Genomic DNA, 16,363 nt, shown 5'->3' on the forward strand with positions numbered 1-16,363 from the left:
TTTAAGTATCCCAGGCAATATTTTCATACTTTCATTTTAGCTAAAAACATGCTAATTTAGCTACTCTGAAAGACGTATAAATCATGCAGATCGCTTCGCAATTAATCGTAATCCGATTAAAATTCCATACGTGGAATAATCTCGCATTAAAATTTCAACTACGAGTAGCTATATTTTGTGAAAAAATTTCCCAAGTTTATAGAGTCGTTTTCAAGGTACCTCATATACCTATAGTTTGATTCACTTGCTTGTGTTTGGGCGCGTATCAGCGTAAGTAATATAAGTATATATTCTCGGCGTTTAAAAACTTCATCTTATTATTCATAAGTCTCTCTGGAACGAGACACGAAAATAACTCGAGAAGAAAAACTTACGACGCTCAACCGAGAATCTGGTATAGTATAGGAAAATATCTAAGGTAAACATCCATTTATAAAATAATTAACGCCTACACGTCTTCTTCGTTTACGTCTTCGTCGTCATTCTCAAATATTAAGAATTAGTACCTATAGTTGAAAAGGAAAACGCGACTCGATCGCGCTAACAAGGGGTCGCGTAAAGTAGGTACGTATTTTTAGTAGGTAAATCAAAGGAGAAAAAGGTCGCCATTCAAACGACTGCTGCGGCTCTTTATCTGCACACATTTGGAAAAAATTAGCGAGAAATATTCGTCGAGTGTAAAATTACAAAAAAGCTCGGGCGAAAGTGCAAATGGGGAGGGGGGAACACCCCGCCGAGAAAGTTTTTATACAGAAAGAAAATTCATCGTCTGCGATGAAAAACTTGCCTGCGCTGTGATTTTATTGAAAATAATCTTAAAACATTGAGGAAGAATATACAATTTTAGCTGGAAAATTCACTCGGATCTTTTGAAAACTGCCATAATAAACTTTTCTCAACCAATTTAATAATATAATAAAAAGGGTTTTTATAAAAGCAAACGACTAGGCCCTTTTCAAAGTTAAAAGCAATTAAACGCATACCTTGTTTTTTGATTACAAATTTACTAAAAAAAAAAAAAAGAAAAAAAAAAGCTGAAAAGAAGAAAAACGTTTTACCGAGGCAAAAAACGAGCTGTTTTTTTTCTAACTACTTCTCCTTCTATACTCTTATTTCAGCTGAAAAATGTTTAAAACAGCGTAACAGCGATGCTAAGATTCCGGTATAATTATCGAGCTGTCGAATATTTTTTCTTATCAACCGAAACTTAATAAAATTCGTGAGCTACGTACAATTTGTCTGTGTTGTATGTAAAAAGATATAGAAGAGGACCGATGAGATATATGTACAATGTATATTGTAAACAACAACATCAACACTTATCTGCGTTGATCGAAAGGAACCCCCTTCGTTAGCCCCAAAGGCGTGGCGCAACAACCCCCTCAAAGTGACGTGATTTTAATAATTTTACATTTTATGACTTGGAACCTGTTCTAATTGGGGAATGGGATTCTTTTCGAACTTAAACTTGACCCCTGAAGTAGGGAGAGTCAAAGTTGAAAATTACAGAAAAGTCACTTTTTTGGAGGGGCATAATATGGCCTCAAATGGATAAAGAGGATCCAAAATCATGCCATTGCATGGTCAGTACCCCCATATGTGATCATCATATCCTAATTTAAGCTTTCTAGGTCATCCCCACTTCTTTTAAGGTAAAAGAACCCTTTTTTCGACAACGACGATACGAATAAAAATATTTCATTAAAAAAATTTATTCGCATCAAATACATACCAATACAATATTTCGTACGAAATCTAATCTATCAAAATAAATTAGTATAAATCCAAATTAAGGGAAGAATGATGTAAGGGATTTTGATAGCGAAAACATAGGAACTTCGGCTCCATCCACATTCCAATTCAACCTTCATGACATCAATCAGTAAAGAAGGTTTATTTGAGCAAGTCGTTCTTCTTAAATCGTCTTTAGTTCTTAAACAAGCGTGATATTCTTTCGATTCGGAGAAATCGAGATATCGACAGAATAACTGTCTTTTCATTCGTTTCCATAATTCTATCCACCTAAATTATTCAAAAAAAAAAAAAAACAAAAAAAAAACAAAAATCATCGAAACCAAAATTAGAACAATTTCTTTTCAAAAACTTGACATAACAAACAATATTAAGGTATTAATTTCTTACCCAATATAACAATCACACATCCACTCATTATTCGATAAGTTTAGATCGATGAGAAATGTGCGATTATAAGAACCGAGTGTAGTTCCAGTGGACGGATTGGGCATAATTTTCAAAGAATTGTTTCGAACGTCAACGGAGATATTACGAACCATTGGCATATTCCAGAAAATATCGCTTTGTAAGCTCTCCAATCGCGTTCCTTCAAACTTGAGAGAGATTTTCGGGAATGTAACTCCCTACAACCAATAGATTATGTGAAAAAAAAATTGGAATTTGTAATCTGGGTAAATTGACCTATAAATAAATACTCACCTCCAATATTTTGGAATCGACACTTTGTAAATTTCTTCCTCGAAATACGAAATTTCTCAATTTTTTCGGAAACTGCCCTTTCATCTCACCATTTAATCTATTCACAGTCACCTGAAATAATAAAAATTCACATCAATGAAAAATCTTCCACCCATTTTTTTCAAATACCTATACTTACCGTAAGCCATAAATTTTCAAGAGCCAAATTTTTTAGAAGAATTCTCGGTATATTGAATTTATCAACGCCGGAGTAGGTGTTCATATGCAACGTTATTAGAGATATTAATCTACCTAAAGTGCCAGTCTGTTCGCGAAAACAAAATAAGCGAAAATGTTAACACATTAAACTTGAAATTCTTTGATAGGTATGCATATTTGCATGTACCTACTTCGAACGTTTCGAGAGGTAAATAGCTAATATCCAATTCTCTCAATTCTTCAAAGCCGCTAAGTAGGCTGTTATTAGTGAACACTTTGATGGCATTTCTGGATAAGTTCAACGATTTCAAGCTCCTCAACGACAGTATCAGCACAGGTATCGAGGTGAGATTGTTATCACTTAAATCTAACACTCGCAGATTTGTAAGATTTACTACAGTTTCTGGAGTGAAAGATGATATGTTATTGGTGGATAAATGCAAATGAATCAATTTCGGCAAAGGGAAATCTGGAGTCTGTAAAAAAGTTGTAAAATTTTTATCGATGCGAATGGAAGCTTTTGTCAGTGTAGGTAGTACATGGTACCTATACATATACAAATACATTAGGGTGGCCTTTGACTACATGATGGAAAAAATTTGAAATTTCTTCTACACCCAAGTCCCAACTCTCAAAGTCGTAACCTTATGGTGTGAAAATAATTCCCTACTTTTTTTGTTTTTCATTTTTAAAAAACTTGAGCTGCGGTTGGGTCACCAAGAAATCACCTGATGATCAACTCCAAATGTTCTAATGTATCAAAGACGTTTGAGTGACTGATTCATCAAAAATCACCAAGTACAAAATCGATCAAAAATGGACACTTCTTGATGAATCTGTCACCAAGAAGTCACCAGACAGGCAAATATTAGTTTTCTATGTTTCGGTGACTGTCACCAACTTCAAAATCCCTCAAAAATGGTCACTGCTCGGTGAATCTGTCACCAAACATTCAAATATGAACTTTATATATTTTGGTGACTTCTTGGTGACAATTCAACAAAAGTCGCACTAAAAGACACCAAAAATCACCAAGATGCACCAAAAGTCACCAAGTTTGAAATTCCTTCAAAAATGGACACTGCTTCATGAATCTGTTACCATTAAGTCACCAGACAGACAAATATTAGTTTTCTGAGCTAGGGTGACTTCTTGGCGACAGATTCATCAAAATTCACCACATTCCTCCAAAAGTCACCAAGATGCACCAAAAGTTACCAAGTTCAAAATCCTTCAAAAATGGTCACTGCTTGGTGAAAGATTCACCAAAATTCACCACAATTCACCAAAAGTCACTAAGTTCAAAATATTTTAAAAATGTACACTGCTTGGTGAATCTGTCACCAAACAGTCAAGTACCTACATATCAGTTTTCTGTGTTTGGGTGACTTCTTGGTGACAGATTCGCCACAAGTCATCAAGATGCACCAAAAGTCACAAAATTCAAAATCATTCAAAAATAGTCACTGCTTGCTGAATCTGTCGCCAAGAATTCACTAGACAGTCAAATATGAATTTTCTGTTTTGGTTACTTCTTGGTGACAATTTACCAAAAGTCACCAAGTTCAAAATCCTTTAAAAATGGACACTGCTTGGTGAATCTGTCACCAAGAAGTCACCAAGCAGTCAAGTATTAGTTTTCTGTGTTTGGGTGACTTCTTGATGACAGATTCACCAAAAGTCACCAAGATGCACCAAAAGTCACCAAGATGCACCAAAAGTCACAAAATTCAAAATCATTCAAAAATGGTCACTGCTTGGTGAATCTGTCACCAAGAAGTCACCAGGTAGTCAAATATTGGTTTTCTATGTTTGGGTGTCTTTTTAGTGACAGATTTACTAAAATTCACCAAAAGTCACCATGATTCACCAAAATTCACCAAGTTCAAAATCGATCACAAATGTCACTGCTTGGTGAATCTGTCACCAAGAAATCACTATACAGTTAAATATGAATCTTCTATGTTTCGGTGACTTCTTGGTGACAGATTCACCAAAAGGCACCAAGATTCGCCAAAATTCACCAAGTACGAAATCGATTGAAAATTGTCACTGCTTGATGAATCTGTCACCAACAAGTCACCAGACAGTCGAAAATGTATATTCTATGTTTGGATGACTTTTTGGTGACTGATTCACCAAAAGTCACCAAGGTACAAAATCGATCAAAAATGGTCACTGTTTAATTTTGTTTTCAAACATTTAATTCAATTATCGTTAATGTAAAATATTTCGTATTCCTTTTTTCTCCCACATTTTGGAATGTCTTCAATTTTTAATGATATTTTTACTCTACAATAAACGATGTTTCAATGTTTTTACGATGATAACAGGACCGTATCTAGTGGGGAGGGGGCTGAAAATTTGACTAATGAGTTGGAAAAATTGTGATTTTTTGATAAATTACAGAACATGGTTGGTAAACTAAAAATTATAGTTGAAAAATTTCAATCTAAATTGAAAAATCAGCAAAAATACAACTTTTTTTGGAACTTGTTTGGAAGTTTTTGCCCTCGCTTTGATCGGGTCTAAATAGTTGTTTAATTCTGAATTTCTGCATCAAGAACATAAATCATCTGTTTTAACTTTGGAAAATGTCAAAGGCAGAAGAATTGACCTATTCTTATGCAAAAAAGTAAAAGGTAATTCATTTCTTATTGATAGATTAAATTTTCGAAAACTTCAGCTCTCGCTTTGTTCGGGTCTTTTTTGTTTTTTCATCTCAAAATTGAACTTTCTCAATAGGTACCTATCCATAAAAAATATTTAAACCAATAAACTCCTCCGTTAAAAAAAACACATTTTTTTTCTTCTCGAAGTACAGTTTCTGAAAGCGTTTGCCCCAGAAATTTCTGGAAAAAAGTTATTCAAATTTTAAAATTTCAAAGCCCTAAACTTCTCGTTTAAAAAACATCGTCTTAAACATATTGTTTTTTCACTCCTCAAAGTACAAATTTTCGAAAGTTTTAGTGTTCGCATCGATCATATCTTTGAAAAAAACACCATAAAAGCTTCCAAAAATTTGAAAAAGAAAAACGAGAATCTCCAAAAGTGGAAATAAGAGAATTTTTAAAGCTATAAGTAAAAAATGACGTTTTTTTGCTTATTTCACTTTAGGCAAAAATTCTCAGCTTTATTTCACAAAATCTGTAATCCCCCCCCCCCCCGCTCTTCCTCCCCCCCCACAAAAACCAACTTGAGAACTTTTTTTTAGCCAACTGGGGGCCAGTTGGGAAGTTCGTGATACTTAGTTGGGAATTTCTGGTCCTCATCTGCTCGAGCCTTCTCAAATAAGGAAGCATTCGCTGCAACTCTGAGTGATCTGATAAGTAAAATCCAAAATCCATTCCCAGCTAAGCTACTGGAAATTTCAGCTGTTCTGGGGAGTCAGCTTTGTTTTCAAGGGAGGAGACAAAAATCGTCATGGGAGTTTATTTTACTAAAAAGAGAACTCTTAGAGATAATAGAACTTGAAATGTTGAACTTTTAAAATTTTAAAGTTAATTTGTATTTTTAAAAATTGAGGGGCCCACCTCAACGTGAGTTTTTCGAAAATGGAAAAAATAAAAATATGGAATCACCAGTCACCACTTTTGGGTGTTGGGAGGGGGGGGGGGAATTCCAACTTTCAAAATAATAAGGGCCACCCGCATATATAGTATATCCTACTACACATTATAGCTACAAATATTGCTTTTGAAAAATATTACCGCGTTCAAAGAATTATTATTCATTCCTAAATATATGAGACTTTCTTCAATTCCGTGAAAGAAACGGCCATTTTGCATCAATTGAGAGAATTTGTTATGGCTCAAATCCAAATACTTCAGATTAGTAAGCGGTCTAAATACGTAATCGTCTATACGAGTTAAGCGATTGTAGGAAACATCTAATGAGATCATTGACTAAAAAAATGTTCAACATGAATATTGAATAGTCTCGTTTTCAATTCATAAAATGGATAGGTAAGTAAGTAGGTCAGTATTTTACTTTGAATCTAGAAAACAAATCTGGAGCATGAAAAGATGATATGATATTATGAGAAACGTCAAATTCTCGAAGCGAACCCGCAGCATCGGGTGAAAATGATTTGAACGGAATTTTCACGAATTCATTTTGTGATATCGATACTTTTTCTAAAGAATCGTCTCGGAATAGTAATTCAGGCAGGTATTTCAATTCGTTGTCTGATAAGTCCACAATTCGTAAATTTTTCATCGACGCAAATAGAGTTGGGTGGATATCTCTGATTCGATTATTTCGCAAGTTCAAAATCTGTTCAAAGAATTTCACTTCGGTTTAGTTATTAAAAAAAAAAAATAATAATAAATTTTGATTTAGGGTAGGTACCTGTAACTTGGTTATCTTATGAAATGCGTTATGTTCCACCGTTTGTATTATATTGTCAGATAAATCGAGCACTTGTAACTGACTCAAACTTCCAAACACATCTTCGCTGACATTGGTTAAATAATTTTTTGACGCGTATAAATGGGTCAAACTGGACTCCAATGGAAGGAAAAACGTATTCGAAATATCGAACACTTTGCTACTTGAAACGTCTAAAATCTGGCAAAGATCATATGTATAATTCAAGAATTAAAAAAGCTTGACAGTGAGTAGGTAAACATTTTTTGAAATTCTGCTAGGTTGATTAAGTAGGTATATTGCTTACTTTAACACTTGCAGAAAACTCTTCTTCGTCATTCTCTTGAGAATAGGTTCGTAAATTATTGAGATCATTGAAGCTTAAATTCAAACTGAGGGATGCTAAAGATCCGACCTAAATAAAAAAAATCGTAATTACGATAGAATAACTGTAAAGATAAACAAAGTCTTCGATACTTACTTGATCGAGAGTAATGAAATCAAAATCTTTCAAATTATTGAAAGAAAGATCTAATAATTCCAACTGGGGTAGATTTTCAAACGCTTCTGGATGAATAAACGAAATTTTATTCCCTTTCAAGTATAGCCATCGTAATTCCGGCAAATTAGCAAACGCTTTGGATTCGATTGTATTGATGGAATTATCCTCGAGGTTTAAATATCGCAGTTCTGGTAGGTCGATGAAAGTTGATGTTTTCAAGAAATCGATGTAGTTGAAAGATAACGATATTTCTTTCAATTTAACGTGAACGTCAGCCTGTAAGTATTTTAATTCGCGATAAATTTTTTTCATTTCATACACTTGAGTAGGTAAAACCTATTTATTATTTTCATCTTAATTACCAAAAAAGTATCCGGATATAAAGCTCGAAAACGGCAATCGTGAGCACGTAAGACCTCTAAATCCGGCATCGCGTGAAAAGAATTGGTAGGTAGTATCTCGAAATTATTAAAACTTATGTCCAATACACGTAAACTATTCAAAGGCTGCATCGCTTCATAGGGAAATGTCTTCATAGACTTGGCAAACGAGTTCGAGAGATACAACTTTAACAGAGAATGCCCAATCTGTGGTGGAAAAATTAACGTTTTTTGAAATACTTTTTTACGTGTTTTGAAAAATTTTCGTTATATCAACTTACATTATCTCACCTCTGCAAAAGCGTGTTCGTGTACGTTATTTATCAAGTTATTCGAAAGGTCTAATTTTTTCAATCCTCTGACATTGATGAACGCTTGAGTATGGATGATTTTCAATTCCGCGTTAGTAATACTCATTTCTTCTACTCCTAAACCGTATCCGATGAAGCTGTCGTAGGATAAGTAGGGTATATCGACATTCGATATTGAAACTCGAATTAAACTTTTTATTCTGAAAAAGTTGAATCAAAAATTAAAATACAAGATCAATGATGATTATAATAACAATTTTACCAAAATATCAGGTGTAGGTACAAAGTTGGGTGACAAACCTGCCTAAATCTCGTAACAAGTTTTGCCAATTGAGGCGTTTTCCTCCGCCAAATTCTACTCCTAATAAACCACCATTATACTCGGGAATCGTACCGTCTTCTATTCTATTTCCTTTAGTTCTTATTTCTTGCAAATTTAGAAAATTTTTATACAGATTAGAATCCAACGACGATAAATCATTGTTTGACAAATCCAACACGTGAAGATGCTTCTCCAATCCTTTAATCATATCTGGATGAAATTGAATTAATCCGCAACCGCTGAATGAAAGTTCGTGAATTTGTGTCGTTTGAAAAGCTCCGATCTGTGAAACAAAAGCAATCAAGAAAGTTATTCGAATGCAAACATTTTCATCGGTGATAGTAAAAATTTTTTATTCAATTTTAAATTTTGAATTTCAAAAATCAAAAATGAAGGGAAGGTAACTTATGCACGTTTTCACTTTTTTCTTCAATTGTACCTACGTAGTTTCTTATTTGTCACTAAAATTCCTATTCCTGAGGGAGGTTCAAACCCTGATTTAGGCAATGTCAAATAGTAAAACCAATACTTTTAGAAATTTTCAACATTTCATTTCATAAAATATTATAAAAATTGAAATTAAAAATAAAGGCTATAGTTGGATAAGTATGGTGAATTTGCCCCCGAGAGCTTCAAGGTTGATATATCTGCATGGAAGATGGGTACCCTTGAGCACCTTTCGTCAGGAAAGTTTCAGACCCCCAGACCTCCCCACCCCCCCCCCCGTTTTTGAGAAACCCCTCGTTTTCTGAAATAACAATAAACATTTTTTTCTCAGCTCCATGTGAACCGATTTCTTAAATGTTTTAGTATTTTTTTAGTATGCTGTAAACATCCATAAGAGATACCCCCACGAAAATTTTCACTCCCCCTCCTCCCATATTTTCCACCCAAAATGGAGTTTTTTTTAGCATTGTTTACCCGTTTTGGCGATGACCATGATTCGGCACAAAAATGACCCCTAAAAAACATATATTTTTTTCAAAAAAAAAATTTGAGGTGGGCCGTGGTTACAAATTGAAAAAACTTACAGAGGGAGTGAAAATGGATTCTGGTGTAAATCACTGTTTTTGGTAAACGAGGTGTCGTTTCCATATGAATCGAACACCCCGAACACGAATATGAAGTCCAATTTAATATTACCCACATCCACACCCCTCCAGTGCCTCTTCCCCACCTCAATTTTTGCTATTATTATTATATTAAAAGTTGAGCTATTTTCATAATGTTGGTGTCATTTTCATATGACTCAGAAAACACCCCGAATACGAATATGAAGTCCAATTTTATGCTATCCTCATCCCCCGCCAGTGCCTCTGCCCCAACTCAATTTTCACTATATTGAAAGTTCAGAAATTTTCATAATGTTTGTGTCGTTTCCATATGAATCGAACACCCCGAACGCGAATATGAAGTCCAATTTTATGCTTACCTCAACCACAACCCTACAGTGTCTCCGTCTCCACCTAAACAATAAATGTATTTACCAACTTTGATCAATCTTCTACCAATAATTACTTGGGTTCTTATTACTTTTAAAAGTATGTTTCGGGGCGAAGGTTGAAAACTGAACGACATACAAAAACTGCTAAAAATAACTAGAAGAATGACCATCGCAAGGTTCAAACTTTATCATTCAAGTTTAGAGGGTTCCATTCGTGCCAAAATAACACCAACATTATGAAAATAGGTTTACGCATTTTAAATGATAAAAATTGACGAGCTGGCTGTAGCCTGGAACGGAATGGATGAGAGTAGAGCTAAATCGGACTTCATATTCATATTAAGGGTGTTCGATTCATATGGAAACGACACAAACATTATGAAAATATCTGAACTTTCAATATAGTGAAAATTGAGTTGGGGGCAGAGGCACTGGCGGGGGATGAGGATAGCATAAAATTGGACTTCATATTCGTGTTCGGGGTGTTCGAATCATATGAAAATGACACCAACATTATGAAAATAGCTCAACTTTTAATATATAGTAAAAATTGAGGCGCGGGCAGAGGCACTGGAGGGGGTGTGGATGAGGGTAGCATAAAATTGGACTTCATATTCGTGTTCGGAGTGTTCGAGTCATATGAAAATGACACCAACATTATGAAAATAGCTCAACTTTTAATATAGTAAAAATTGAGGTGGGGGCAGAGGCACTAGAGGGGTGTGGATGAGGGTAATATTGAATTGGACGTCATATTCGTGTTCGGGGTGTTCGATTCATATGGAAACGACACCTCGTTTACTAAAAACAGTAATTTACACCAGAATCCATTTTTACTCCCTCTGTAAGTTTTTTCAATTTTTGACCAGGGTCCACCTCAAATTTTTTTGAAAAAAAAATATGTTTTTTATGGGTCAAAAACACACATAAAAATGCTATTCCCATTTTTGTGCCGAATCCGCAAAAAGGGTAAACAAAGCTAAAAAAAACTCCATTTTGGGTGGAAAATATGGGAGGAGGGGGGGTGAAAATTTTCGGGGGGTATCTCTTATGGATGTTTACAGCATACTAAAAAAATACTAAAAAATTTAAAAAATCGGTTCACATGGAGCTGAGAAAAAAATGTTTATTGTTATTTCAGAAAACGGGGGGTTTCTCAAAAACGGGGGGTGGGGAGGTCTGGGGGTCTGAAACTTTCCTGACGAAAGGTGCTCAAGGGTACCCACCTTCCATGCAGATATATCAACCTTGAAGCTCTCGGGGGGGGGGGGCAAATTCACCATACTTATCCAATATCCACCTATAGCCTTTAAAAAAAATTATTTCAATTGAGTTGAAATTATTTTTTTTAATCTATTAAATAAATTTATGAATTGATTTTTTTATTTTCGTTAATTCAAAAAAAAAATCCTGAATTTAGCTTTACAATTTTTGGTTTTATTGGGATTAAAAAAAAATGTATTCCAGATTTATTTACTTATTTAAAAAAATTTTTTTTTCGTGTTTTTCTCGTACTAGATTATTACACCTTTCGTGAGGAGGTTTATGTAGAGCTTGCTAGATTATGTTTCTTGATGAAGGTGATGATTTTCCTGCGGCATTACGTCGCTGATTTCCAAATTATATCCGTCTACCAATCGAAACCTCGAATCTCTGGTCACCATCAAGGTGGCAGCTGTTAATACTGCGCTGCCCCTTCTCCATAGTAGAAGGTAATTACCTAACAAAACGTATAAAATAAGTTTTCCTGGAGGATCGTGGGGGGGGGGGAGGGATGTGCAATTGCTCCTTAAGCCGAACTGATAAAGAAAAGAAATACAAACGTATTTTGTATCACGCAAGCTTTGCTTCATTTGCTCGTGTAAATATCCTTCCCATACCTAGACAACTTAAAAGCGCTCCTGCAATAATCAGCTTTGCAACTACTCGTACACGATGGTTTATCTTTAGCTAGATAGATACACACCTGGATCTTGCTAATTGGATTTCCATCGAAAAAAGTTCGATTGATGACAGCAAATTTTTGAAAGTCTTCTTCGGATAGGGTTTTTATGTTGTTATATCCTAAATGCAACGAATTTAGTGAAAACTTGGTTTGAATACCGCTTCTAGTTGATTCTGAAATGGCGTTGATACTCGTGATGAAATTGTAGCTTAAATCTAACGTCTTCAGAGACCTGTGGAAAAATAAAATTGAAAAAATTACAAATAAATCAAAATGTCAAAGTAATCTTTTCTTTAAAAAAAAAAAAACACATTTAAAAAAATTTAAGTTTGATTTTTTTTTAATTTCATAAATTAATTTTACACATAAAATAATCAATGTATACTCACTTCAAATGCTGCATTTGAGCATAAGGTATGTAAGATAATTGATTATCAGCTAAATTGATATGGACTAGTTTTGAATTAGCAGCAAGGTAGAAAAATGCGTCGGGATCCATGTCTCGTAAAGCGTTTCTCGATAAATCTAATGTTTTCAGTTCGGGAAATCTTTCGAACGAATTTCTCGGAATAAATGTGATGGCGTTTTCTCTCAGAATCAAATTTTCTAAAGAATTTCTAACCGATACCCAATTGCTCGAACCGATATCCGATATTTCATTACCTATTGCAAAAAATTAAAATTTAATTCCATCAAAACTTACAATACCTATCAATAAAGATAAAAAACGTAAATTTTACCAGATAAATTCAAAGTACGAAGCTTCTGCAACGAACGTAGTACATTATGAGGCACCTGGATGAGTTTCAAATAACTCAATTCCAAATCTCTCAACGAAATTTCTAGTCCTTTTAACGTATCATCGTGAATAACATATAATGGGTTTTGACTAATTTTAAGCATATTTAGTCCTGCAGAGAAATCGTAGGTAAATATTAATATTGATTTTTTATAAAAGTTCAATTAGGTAGGAACATCTTTCTTTGAAATTATTCACCTGTTCCGGACATGAAATACGGTTCTATCGCTTTCAATCCATTATTTTCTAAATGAAAACTGTTTATTTTAGAACGATTCATATAAATAGGTATTCTAGGCAATGGAACATTTATACAAGAGACTATTCCAAGATTAGATACGGCTTGCGAACATGTACACAACGGATTAAAATTGCAAGACGGATGTGATATGTCATCAGCTCCAACGAATAAAATTTTCATAAAAATAATTAGCGTTAAGATCATGTCAGTATTTTTCCATAACTGCAAGTACAAAAAAAAACAACCAAAAAATTAATAGATGATCGAAAAATTTGCAACTCTAAATAACAACTTGAAATCAAATAATCATAATACGGATAGGTTCTTAATAATCTGAAAGTAAATACCTATATACATATTTAATTCTAATGAAAAATTTCCCAAATACACCCACGAGGAAGAACTAAGACGTGGTTTCAATTAACACAGTAACCGATTAAAATAGTTTTAGATGTAGGTTGTCGTACTTAATTGACCAAAGTTTGAGTGTGTATCCGGTATGAAATGATTATGAAAATATGGATATTAAAAAGGATCAAAAGGTCGATGTAAAATAACATGGTAGACGTCGTAATCATCTCAGTTCCCCATAATGACGTGATGAAACTCATGGCGAAAATATGTAAAATGAATAATGTAGGTACTAATGGGCGCAGAAGTATAGGATTGTTCTGCAATGACCCTTACATGATTAGTTGAATATACAGCTTTGACGAAATGCATTCTAATTTTCAATCTTTTTTTAAAAAAATATTTCCTTATTAGGTATGTATAAGCCGGAAAATGATCGATACTGAAATGAGACACTTGGTTGGTGTACGTTTCGTAGGTATAGTAAGATGAGATAATGAACAATAACGTTGCAACTTCCGGTATAGCGAAAGGAAACCTGTAAAATAAAATTAACTCGAAAAATATGCAATAGAATCCTGACAACTTCACCCGAAAAAGTGTAAGCTTCATACTGGTTCCGTTGCGATACCTAATAACTTTAAATGGGTGTATTTTGCTTATATTATATTTACCACTAATGCAAAAGTTCTAAAAGAACTGAAATCCTATTAAGAAAGTAAGACCGGTGTCGTTTGGATAGAAACAAATCGTGATTTTTAACAACAGGCGTAGTTTTTGTTCGATTACGTACCTACAGGGTGTCCACAAGCCTGGAAAACCTGGAAAAGTCAGGGAATTTGGTCGATCTGGAAAAGTCAGGGAAAACTCAGGGAATTTCGTAATTTTCACGCAAAATCCCTGGAATTTTGAAAAAACGCTCGATTGCAAATTTTGGATAAGAAAACATTATTTTTTACTTCTCGAAAGACAAATTTTCAAGAACTTTTGCCCTCGCTTCGCTCGAGCTTATTTTCTTTTCTTTTTCGAAGCAAGATGAACATTTCTAGAAAATAAAAATCAAGTTTTAAAATCAAAAAATGAACTCCTCACAAAAAAACATCGTACAACTTTTTACAAGAGCTTTCGTCCTCGCTTGGGCCTGTTCTGTTTTCTTTGTCAAAATCAACTTCCTTCGAAAAAAATATCATTCAAATTCTACAATTTTAAAAGCCAAAAAAAAACTACTTGTCCTCACATGAAAAAACCTCATTTTTATGCCTCTCGAAATGCAAATTTCCAGAAGCTTATGCTTGAGCCTGATCTCTTTTCTTATTCAAAAGTAACTTCTTTCAAAAAAACGTCATTCCAATATTAAAATTTAAGAAACCAAAAAATAAACTCTTTGCATTCAAAAAAACTCGTTTTTAGGCATCTCGAAATGAAAATTTTCAAAAGTTCTAGCCATCGCTTCGCTCGGGCCAATTTGTTTCTCATTTTGAGAAAATCAAATTTCACATTTTCAGGTCTCTAAAAATCCCAAAAACAGAAGAAAAATGTTCATAAGTCATATGAATATTGTATCTATATCAATTGGCCAAAATTGATGCATGTTTTATTTATATATTTATTTTTAATTTTAAAAAGTTAGTAATCGAAGCTTAGCTGTTTTTTACATCTAAAGATGTATCCAGTTCGAAAAAAAGCTTATGAAATAAAATTACCCCCCCCCCCCCGGCAATCCTCTTTATAGTTAAAGTGTGGGGTAAGCATAGAAAATTGAAAAAAAAATGGTCTGGAAAAACGGAAAAATTGGCCTGTAAAACCTGGAAAAGTCAGGGAAAATCATTTCCAGAAATGAGTGGACACCCTGACCTACTTGGACAGATAAATCAACGTCAAGTCTACGGTATTTTATTACAAACGCCTTTGATAGTCGATCTGAAAGCTAATGAGCGAACAGTCAGAAAAGATAATTGTCATCGGTCAGAATGAAAGTCGTTAGTCGTCTAATTGGAAGTTAAAGGAGCTCTCATCTCAGAAACTAGAGGATTACATATTAAACTTAATAGACATAGACAATTTAAAAATTTTAAAATCAAGTTTTCAAAAACATTTTGTTAAGCATTAATTTTTTTTATTTTTTATTTCAACTTTTAAAGACAAACAAATCAGCTCATACAGCAAAATGGCCAATTTTCAAAATTGAAGAATTTGTGGAATTTCACGAATCAAAAACAACAGTTCAAACATATAGTATCGAGCTATGACCATTGTCCAATTTTTTTTGTAAAAAAAAAGAATCTATACTTTAATAAAAATATTTACGACGAACAGAATAAATATTTCCAACACTTACTTTCAGTCTAAAAAAATACACAAATTATAAACGACGATTTTCGATTAAAAAATAAATATCACCGATCCGAAAACACATTATTTTTAAAAAAGTCGAGAATTCACGATAAAATATCACGTTTTAGCGGTCGTTATTTCACCAATGTCAGAGTTAAACGAAGTTCAAGCTTACAATTTCTAAAAGACAATAACCTAACTCATCATTACGTAGGCTGGATTAAATACGTTGAAATAATTAGTCATAGTGTAGCTCTTATGAGGTTTCTCACTCCCTCCAAATGTACATGCACCCAAGCAGCTGTTTTTCTCCGCTAATTACATTAGGTTTTCATACCACCAATAGGAGTTTTTGATCATCGTACGTGTAATTTAAATAGATAAACGAAAAAGAAAAATGATAGACGACGAAAAATTAAATACTTTGATAATATCAAACAATCGTACAAATTGATAATACATAATATATAAAATTCCTATAACGTTTTTATTATTAAATCCTTATTGATCGAGTGTTAAAAGTATTATACGTGATAGATTCAAGACTGATTATGATTTATTAATAAACGTAATTCACTCCCCGATGCCCTTTCAATTGTAAGATACTCATCTTATTAAGACCCATACAAATATGTACAAAGCGACGAGATGCATAGTTTGTTAAATGTCGTATTTAAATATCCCTTCGCCTTCGAGGAGGTCACCCGGCCTTCT

At 33.7% G+C, this 16,363-nt stretch overlaps 2 protein-coding genes across 5 annotated transcripts in view; one reads left to right on the forward strand and one right to left on the reverse strand.

Moving 5' to 3' along the window:
- Positions 1-16,363, forward strand: part of LOC135833205 (neural cell adhesion molecule 1-like) — a 623,372-nt gene that overhangs the window by 457,504 nt on the left and 149,505 nt on the right. The window lies entirely within an intron of this gene.
- LOC135833198 (chaoptin-like) lies at positions 1,697-15,948 on the reverse strand. The gene is made up of 18 exons (XM_065346876.1): positions 15,654-15,948; positions 12,922-13,186; positions 12,665-12,835; positions 12,314-12,587; positions 11,946-12,156; positions 8,514-8,818; positions 8,194-8,413; positions 7,885-8,109; positions 7,502-7,798; positions 7,328-7,435; positions 7,003-7,221; positions 6,643-6,927; positions 6,363-6,557; positions 2,844-3,128; positions 2,633-2,758; positions 2,455-2,565; positions 2,143-2,378; positions 1,697-2,022 (listed from the first exon to the last, which is right to left on the reverse strand). Exons 2-18 carry the CDS (start codon positions 13,166-13,168, stop codon positions 1,764-1,766), a joined length of 3,774 nt encoding a protein of 1,257 aa, XP_065202948.1. The 5' UTR covers positions 13,169-13,186; positions 15,654-15,948; the 3' UTR covers positions 1,697-1,763.

The sequence above is a fragment of the Planococcus citri genome, chromosome 1, assembly GCF_950023065.1.
Source record: "Planococcus citri chromosome 1, ihPlaCitr1.1, whole genome shotgun sequence".
In the NCBI taxonomy this organism is placed as follows: Eukaryota; Metazoa; Arthropoda; class Insecta; order Hemiptera; family Pseudococcidae; genus Planococcus; species Planococcus citri.